Source organism: Delphinapterus leucas, chromosome 15, assembly GCF_059928025.1.
Source record: "Delphinapterus leucas isolate spDelLeu-1000000601 "Yukka" chromosome 15, BTC_Dleu_Yukka2, whole genome shotgun sequence".
Taxonomy (NCBI): domain Eukaryota; kingdom Metazoa; phylum Chordata; class Mammalia; order Artiodactyla; family Monodontidae; genus Delphinapterus; species Delphinapterus leucas.
Window position 1 is genome coordinate 7,505,526 of NC_143143.1, and position 9,405 is coordinate 7,514,930.

General features: G+C 46.3%; 1 protein-coding gene across 1 annotated transcript; it reads right to left on the reverse strand.

Moving 5' to 3' along the window:
* Positions 1 to 2,916: 2,916 nt before the first annotated feature.
* IFT22 (intraflagellar transport 22) lies at positions 2,917 to 7,563 on the reverse strand. Its single transcript, XM_022587985.2, has 5 exons — positions 7,456 to 7,563; positions 5,644 to 5,720; positions 5,436 to 5,525; positions 4,365 to 4,567; positions 2,917 to 3,587 (listed from the first exon to the last, which is right to left on the reverse strand). The coding sequence occupies exons 1-5, from the start codon at positions 7,492 to 7,494 to the stop codon at positions 3,439 to 3,441; spliced, it is 558 nt and encodes a 185-aa protein (XP_022443693.1). The 5' UTR covers positions 7,495 to 7,563; the 3' UTR covers positions 2,917 to 3,438.
* Between the last annotated feature and the right edge of the window lie 1,842 nt (positions 7,564 to 9,405).

The window sequence follows — 9,405 nt, forward strand, 5'->3', positions numbered from 1 at the left end:
TTCATGTAGTTCTCTGGAATCAGGTGGGGAAGGCTGAAGTCAAGATCTAGAAGGGCCACAGTTCAGAATGATTTTCTTAAGTGGTACCAATGCAGTTACCTTTTCAATGGGTATCAGGAGCACTGCTCTTTTATTAACTCTTATATGTTCTCAGTTACCAGCAAAGCTCCATCTGTTGTTATAGCAACTTAGCCTACACTTTGGACATAAGGGTCTTCTGGCGTTCCAGCAAATGTATAATGATCTCCAGGAGCTTTCCTGAACAATTTTGAGATATGGACATTCAGGTTACAATATAAGTTGTAATTTTCTTTACAACAGAGCTTCAGAATACTACTTGGTCATTTGATTGGTTTCAAGAAATATGATGGGGCTTCCCTGGTGGCACAGTGGTTGAGAGTCTGCCTGCCGATGCAGGGGACATGGGTTTGTGCCCCGGTCCGGGAAGATCCCACATGCCGTGGAGCGACTGGGCCCATGAGCCATGGCCGCTGAGCCTGCGCGTCTGGAGCAGCGGGAGAGGCCACAGCGGTGAGAGGCCTGCGTACCGCAAAAAAAAAAAAAAAAAAAAAAGAAAAGAAAAACAAGAAATATGATGCTAGATCTATCTGCAACATACTTGCAAACCATTTTCTGGGTGGTTTAGCTCCAAAAATGGTTATTTGCCCTGCTGTTGTTGCTGTGGTTGTTATTGCTTTACTAGGTTCAGTCTCAAAGGGTGAGACTCTTAGCCAGGTCCACTTGTAAACTCATCTGCCCAGTTACACAAGGCAGTGGAAAGAGTGGGGGCATGGGATCCAGTTCTGTCCCAGTCCCTAACTTGCTGAGTCACCTTGAACTAGTCCTTTGTCACTCCCCCAAAACCTGCTCGTCCTCTTCCATTAATGCCTCAGTGAACAGCATCTGTGGTAGGCTGAATAATGGCCCGCAAAGACATCAGACCCCACTCCCTGTGACGTGCACATCCTGTAAATGATACTTTGCTTGGAAAAAGCGTCTTTGCAGATGTGACTAAATTAAGGATCTTTAGTTGGGGAGATTATCCTGGGCCCTCAATGCAATTATAAGTATCCTTACAAGAATGAGGTAGAGGGAGATTTGAGTCAGATACACAGAGGCGAAGATAATGTGAAGATGGAGCAGAGAGAGATTTGAAGATGCTGGCCTTGAAGACTGGAGTGATGGAGCCACAAACCAAGGAATGACAGCAGCCACCTCTACACTCGTCCTCCTTCCGATCCAGCCCTCACACTGAGGTCAGAGGGGCTTTTCTACCATGGAGATCCGACCACATCAACCTGCAGTGAACATCCTTCAGTGGCAGCTCAAACCCTGACACCTTGGCCTGGCAGGCAGATTCTTAACCACTGCGCCACCAGGGAAGTCCTGGCCTCTTAAATTTTAAAACATTTTTCTCGATTCAAGGGCTCACAAGGGTTGTACTCTGGCTATGGACATAAATGAAAGCTGCTGGGTTAATTTTTCTATTGAGCTCTTGGATAATCATTAAAAATCAGATAAAAATAATCTCTGTTTTGGAGCTGTAGTCTCAAGATCAATTATTATTATTGCAGCTATTATGTAAAGAAGATTTACTACAGTTTGCATTAACGTAATCTTGTGTTCCTTGCAAAAGTTCCAACTGAGAGCAGGTCAGGCAGAAGGAAATTAACCTGGGCCTAAAATGTGCTCATGGATAATCCAGGCAGTTTACTAAGAGTTGACTGTAGTTCAGTCTAAATTTACCAGGGGGCTTCCCTGGTAGTACAGTGGTTAAGAATCCTCCTGCAAATGCAGGGGACATGGGTTCGATCCCTGGTCCGGGAATATCCCACATGCTGCGGAGCAACTAAGCCTGTGTGCCACAACTACTGAGCCTGCACTCTAGAGCCCGTCAGCCACAACTACTGAGGCTGTGTGCTGCAATTACTGAGGCTGTGTGCCGCAACTACTGAAGCCAGTGCACCTAGAACCCGTGCTCCACAACAAGAGAAGCCACCACAGTGAGAAGCCCATGCACCACAATGAAGAGTAGCCTCTGCTCGCCGCAACTAGAGAAAGCCCGCGCACAGAAACGAAGACCCAACGCAGCCAAAAATAAATAAATAAAAATAAAATTTAAAAATAAATAAATAAATTTACCAGGGAACTGTCATTATCTGCCAACACCACTCTCTCAAGCAGACTGCCCACACACAGCCCTCTTCATTGTAAGAGTGAAACGCAGACAAGCATATATTTCATCTCGTGTCTCTACTTTTCTTCCACTCTCAGTTGAAAAGACCTACATCTAACTTTTTTTTTGGCTGCATTGGGACATCATTGCTGCGTGCGGGCTTTCTCTAGTTGCAGCGAACAGGGGCTGCTCTTCATTGCGGTACACGGGAGTCTCATTGTGGTGGCTTCTCTTGTTGTGGAGCACGGGCTCTAGGCGCACTGGCTTCAGTAGTTGGGGCACGCAGGCTCAGTAGTTGTGGCTCACGGGCTCTAGAGCACAGGCTCAGTAGTTGTGGCTCATGGGCTTAGCTGCTCTGTGGCATGTGGGATCTTCCAGACCAGGGATGGAACCCATGTGCCCTGAGTTGGCAGGTGGATTCTTAACCACTGCGGCACCAGGGAAGTCCCCACATCTAACTTTTGATCTACTTAATATATTTTCAGGTTGGCTGTATTAAAAAATTCAAAAAGTACAAATTATGGAAGAACAATAATTCGTAAGATCACTAAAACAAACTCACTTGTACAATAAGCTATAAACTCACCATATTTGCTTATCCTGAGCATTAAATCTTTTGACTATTTTTACAAATGGTTGTTATGACAACATCACATTGTTTTTCCCTGTATTACATGAAATAATATTTAAGAATTAAATTCAAAAAAAAAAAAGAATTAAATTCCCCTGAGATAATAAAAAACGTTTTTAGAAGATATATATGTATTCCAACTTCCAGTGTGATACGGTATCCAGATATCAAGGACATCTAAATAAAAATAAAATCTTGCAGAGGTTAAATGCTAATATTTTTCAAGAATATCCTAGGCAAGTTGTACAGATTAAGGAATGAAAATCACATTTAAACCAATGTACGTGGATTAAACTACTGTTGCTATCACTGGGCTATGACAGTTACAATTCCACAACTTTTACAGTATGGCATAATGTGAAGGGGTAAAAAAACCCACCTCAGTTTTCCAGCTCTCTGGAGAGATCTGGGGCAGAGGTATCAGAATTCAATAACAGGAGTTTCTCAGCTGAACTGAGGACAGAGAATAGATGGTATGAGTCAACTCCCTGGCTGACTGTTACCTTTGGCTAAATAAGGAAAATGTCTTCTACAGCCAAAGGGAGATGAGAACCTTAGCAGGTGGTTGGATTTCAGATCTGCACTGAAATTGACTTCATTTGGGATGCAGAAGCGTCTAGGTGAAGGCCGGTTAGGTGATAATTGACATCTCCTCCCGGTCTCTGCTCTCAGACACTGAGTTGATTATGCTTCTTAAATACTTTATGAACTCCATTCTGATGTCTTCTGGGTCATCCTCAAGATTTGAGTGCACCAGCTTCAGCTTGTTCAAGGGTGGCGCTTAAAAAAGAAAATAATGTAATTAGCCATGAACTTCTAGTGAGGGGCTATTCCTAGCTCCAAAGGACCTGAGTCTTTTATTTTTTATTTAAAAAAAATATTTATTTATTTATTTGGCTGAGCTGGGTCTTAATTGTGGCACGCAGGATCTAGTTCCCTGACCAGGGATCGAACGCGGGCCCCCTGCATTCGGAGTGAGGAGTCTTAACCACTGGACCACCAGGGAAGTCCCAGGACCTGAGTCGCACGGGAGCCAATTTCTTTAACTTTCCCAAGTCCAAAAATAAAGTTGTGCCTTGCTTGACACAATTTAACAGAGAAAGGTTTCATCACACTGCCACCTGGCAACAGGATCACAGCTCTCCAAGCCACTTCCAGGCCCTCTTTGTTCTTACACCAGAGGAAGGCATTTCTGAATTTTGAGTTGTTTTTTATGGTCACTTTGACACCTCTGTAATGGTGTGTGTCACATGCAAATTGGAGCTTAAAGGCAAGTCAGGAAAGAGTGTCCCTAATAGTACCGATGAGTGGCTAAAACCAGGTTTTTTTCCCCTCTTAGTGTCTGCCTACTTTTAAAGTGTCTGCATCCTGGCCTGGATGGTACAGCAGATCTTCCAACCCAGCAGTTCTGATTTACGTGGTAAGAAAAACAAATGTCTAGGACACAGCAGATGCTCTTTAACTGCACAGGGCTGCTGGTTTCCAAGACACAGGGCAATATACAAATGCCCAGAGCATTTCAGACTACAGCAGAAAGGAGAAGTCCAGGCTTCCTACCCAAAGCCAGGTTTCCTTTGTCACTTCCAGAGCCTGGTTTGTGGTGTGCAATTAACAGACATTGAGTGTCCTGTAAAAACTGCTGCTGGACGAAGCAGGAATACCACATCTCAATTTCCTTCAGGTGGCCTGGGATGTCAGCATTGAAGACGACCACCACCCCGTGAGAGTCCTTCATCAGGGCTGGCCAGCAAGACTCGAACCTGCGTGGCAGAAAAGGACGCAGCGTGAAGGGCAGGTGGCTCTGGCTTCTGCATTTGTTTTGTTTCTAATTTTTAGTGGAGTAGAGTTGATTTACACTGTTGTGTTAGTTTCTGCTATACAGCAAAGTGATCCAGTTATACATATACACATATCCACTCTTTTTTAGATTCTTTTCCCATATAGGCCATTATAGAGTATTGAGTCCCCTGTGCTATGCAGTAGGTCCTTATTAGTTACCTATTTTATACACAGTAGTGTATATATGTCAATCCCACTCTCTCAATTTATCAGCCCCCCGCCACTTTCCTCCCTGGTAACCATATGTTTGTTTTTTACATCTGTGACTCTATTTCTGTTTTTTTTGTGTGTGTGTGGTATGCGGGCCTCTCACTGTTGTGGCCTCTCCCGTGGTGGAGCACAGGCTCCGGATGCGCAGGCTCAGCGGCCATGGCTCACGGGCCCAGCCGCTCCGCAGCACGTGGGATATTCCCAGACCGGGGCACGAACCCGTGTCCCCTGCATCGGCAGGCGGACTCTCAACCACTGCGCCACCAGGGAAGCCCTCTATTTCTGTTTTATAAGTAAGTTCACTCGTACCATTTTTTTTCGATTCCACGTATAAGCAATGGTTCTGGTTTCTAACTGTGGACTTTGAAAATGATGTCTAAGTATTAATCATGGATGGATGACCTCTCACTATATCATAACCCAGTCACTAAAGTTTCAAGAGCAATGCGTATCACCAGTAATTGATGGAGCCCCTAACACATGCTAGGAAGGGCGCTCGCTAGGCCCAAGTCCAAGGTGCCTGGCAGGCAGCTGATTTTTGAATCATTTGATGGAGCAAATGCTCTAAAGGAAACGTACTTTGGATCGCCACCACAGTCCCAGAGCTCAAATTCACACCCCGTGCTTTTGTCGTTGCTCGTAACGTGTGGGTTCTCAAATTCCAGGATCCTAAACATAAAAACAAGAGCAGCACCTCTCCTTAGGAAACATTATACTTTGGGGATGCCAAAGTCAGGGGCGGGTGATGGTCAGGGACTGCGTGGGACGCGGACTGGTCAGGGCTCACCTCACTCCTTGGGTTGGGTTGTATTCGGTGATGTCAGAAGATTCTGTCAGGAAGTTGGCCAAAACAGTTTTTCCACTCTGTGACAATGAAGACAGTGAAAGATCGTTGCTGAAGAGCAGAAAAGTAAACCATAAGCAGGCCCTCCAATAGCCAGCCTGGACCCAGGTGGGATGCAGTAGAGGCCACGGCCGCCCTGAGATCACCAGGGCAGAGGGCTCTCTCTGGCTGGGTGGGCACAGCCTGCTCTGGGTTGCAGGGAGCACAGATTTCAGTGCTGGCTCTGCTGCTGGGTGACTTTACCTGCTTCCCATCATAGGGAATAGCTAGTTCAAAGGCACCAGGCAGGAATGGACGTGGCACATTTAAGGACTAGAAAGGCTGGTAAATTAGAAGAGTAGTAAGGGAGAGGGAGATGTGTATGTGCAGAAATAATTTTGTTGTTGAAGCTAGGTAATGGATACTAGGGTTCATTGTGCTCTCTCCCCTTGTATATGTTTGAGAATTTCCATTTAAAAAAGATATCTGTGTTTGTTTTGCTTTTCATAATTCCGAGCATATTGTTGTTACTTGCTTATTTAACAGTTTAAGTCTTGGAGAGTTCTCTGTGTCAGTTTACATGGATTTGCCTTATTTTGTTTCACTGCTGCACAAAGTAAGAATGTACCTTAGTTTATCCAGACATTTGCTCATTGATGGGCACCGAGGGTGTTTCCATCTGTTCAACATTGTATAGGACTCATGGGGAACGTGGAGGAGTCTTTAGCTACAGTAGCTTTAGAGAAATGTAACTGCCACGCTAAAAGCTGTGCACATTTAAAATTGCAATCCCAGAATACTCCGTTCCCTGAAAGCATTCTAACACTGCATGTTATCAATATTCTAAACTTTTCTCATCCAAACTGATGAGCAAATAAGTGCCATCTGTTTGTTCTGCGACTGTGCGACTGAGCATCTTTTCATACTTATTCGTCAGTTGTATTTCCTGTGCACAGACTTTGCTACATTATCTTGAGTTGCTTCTCTTTTTTTTTATTGATTCTTAAACTTTCCTGTATGTTCTACCTATGAATCCTTTCTTTGTCATGCATTTTGCTAATACGTTCCCCTGGCTTTAACTTTCCTGTCATTTCTTTTAAGGCTTCTTCATTTTTGTGTTGTGTTTAAGACCTTCCCTGTCACAAGATTAAAATCATAGCTTTCCATATATTCATCTACTACAGTGGTTCCCAGCAAGTGGTCCCTGGACGATCAGCATCAACAAAATGCAGATTCTCAGGTCCCTCCCAGACCTACTGAATCAAAACTCTGGGATAGGACCAGCGAGTTGTGCAACTGACCACCAGGCAATTCTGATGGGTGTTTAAGTTGGAGAGTTATTCATTTACTACTTCCACAGTTGTTCTTTTACACATTTAGCTTTTTAGTCCATCCGAATTTTATTCTTGTGTACGGTGTGAAGTACACAGGTAGATTTAATCCCCCGCCATCACCACCCACATGGAAAAGCTAAATGTTCCAAGACCAGGTAATGGTTCAGTCTTTCCTCCTGGTTTTCTTGTTCCACAGACATATCTCATTAGGGAGAGCCACAGGCGCAAAGGAGAGTCGTGAGATCTAGGCTCTGATTCCATAACGCCACTCACTACCTTGGGCCTTCGGGCCTTAGTACAACTGGGTCGAGGTCTGGGAACACCGAGTTCACGGTGAAGCCAGCGGCGCACACCAGGATGGGCGCGGTGGGACTGGGCTCCCGGCTCCTGGGCCCCACGCCCGCCCGGGTCCCGCTTGCCGCCCCGCCGGCCCAGGCCTCACCTCGCAGGGCCCCACGAAGAGGATCTTGGCCTTCAGCATCGCGGCCCGCAGCCCGCAGACCCGCCGGAACCCCAGGCGCTGCCAGAGTCCTCGCCTCCGTCAGGGCGGAGCGGAAGCCGCCGCGCCGGTTGGCTGCCTTCGTTCCCATGGAGACGGGAGCGGCCGCGGGGGCCGACGGGAGTGGGCGGGTTTCTGCCGGGGCGGCGGGGGGGCCGGGCACCCGAGGGGCTTTGGGGTGGTTTGCCGGCCGCCTGATGGGCGGCGTGGGTTTCGGGTTGGGGGTGGGCGGCAAGGCAAAGCAAGAGGGTAAGAGGGAAGTAAAAAACCCGGATCCAGATTCACTTGTGAGCGAGGAAGCCCGCAGAGCTCGCGGGGTCCCAAATCTCCTTTATTCCTCCCCGTAACCCCGAGAGCTGAACGGGCCAAGTAGCTGGTGAGGTGGGGTGGGAACCAGGCATCTGACGCCTATATCACTCTGGCATGATACTGTCCACATCGAGAACGGATTTATCATATCCCTGGCCCAGTCTAGAAAAGGTCAGGGAGAAAATGAGTCTCTATGGTTCACCACTCACCATCATTTGGATAATCTGGGAGAAACCAAAAGGATGATAATATCCCGGCCTTGTTCACGGGCAGTGCAGGTGTCTGAACGCATTGCTACTAAATTCAGTCACTAGGTCAGTTTTAAATTACGGAGGCGGAGCCGGTTCAGAAATTTGGGTGAGGCCATGAGGCCATTGTATGCTAAGGGTGCCAATACAAAATACGGTAGTCCCCCAGAAGTGCTAGTATAACAACTACAACAAGAACAACAACAAAACCAAAATAAATCCAATACCAAACTGCTTTTTTTGCAATACAAGGTGAACTGAGACTTCCCTGGTGGCTCAGTGGTTAAGAATCGGCCTGCCAGTGCAGGGGACACAGGTTCGTTCCCTGGTCCGGGAAGATCCCACATGCCGCGGAGTAACTAAGCCCGTGCGCCACAACTACTGAGCCTGCGCTCTAGAGCCCGCGAGCCACAACTACTGAAGCCGGCTCGCCTAGAGCCCGTGCTCCGGAACAAGAGAAGCCATTGCAATGAGAAGCCCGTGCAGCACAACGAAGAGTAGCGCCTGCTCGCCGCAACTAGAGGAAGCCAGCGCACAGCAACGAAGACCCAACACAGCCAAAAAAACAAAAAAACCCAAGGTGAACTGTAAGGAAGAGTCTGCCTTAAGTTCAAGATGTCTTTAACTGATTGAATCAATATCTTTTGAATGAATGCCTGCTGTGTGTTCTTCTAGGTACTGGGGATGTACCTGTACCTCTTGAAGCTGTCATTCCAGTGGAGTAGATGGATATTAAGGAAACAAGTTAATAAAAAAAGTACTCTCAGGTAGAGACAATTTTAGATATTGGTAAATGCTATGAATAAAAATAAATCACTAAAGAGTTAAAGAGTGTGAAGGAGCCAATTTTGGATGGAGTAGTCAAGGCAACACCTTGGTGCAGAGGTGACATTAAAGCAGAAAACTGAGTAAAGAGAGGGCGCAGATAAAGCATTGAAAGATGTAGGGTATGAGCAATGCAGCAGAACAGCAAGGGTAAAGACACTGAGGTGGAAATAAACGTGGTATGTTCCAAAAATAGCCCAGAGGGCCTGTGACACCGGTGCAGGAAGAGTAAGGAGGAGAGTGGTAGGAGATGCTTTTGGAGAGGTTGTATAAGACTTTGGGGATTCATTCTAAGGGTGATTGGAAGCCTGTGCCAGGATTGTATTTGGCTATGTGTCATAGAAACTCCACCACAGCAACTTAACCAAATAAGGGATTTATTATTTTCTCACCTAACAAGGAATCCAAGGATGGGCGTACAAGGGCTGATGCAGCTGCTTTCTCCTTACTTTCCTGACGTCTTTTGCTCTGCCTTTGTGTATTTGCTTTCTAGGCAGGAACAAAGGAGAAG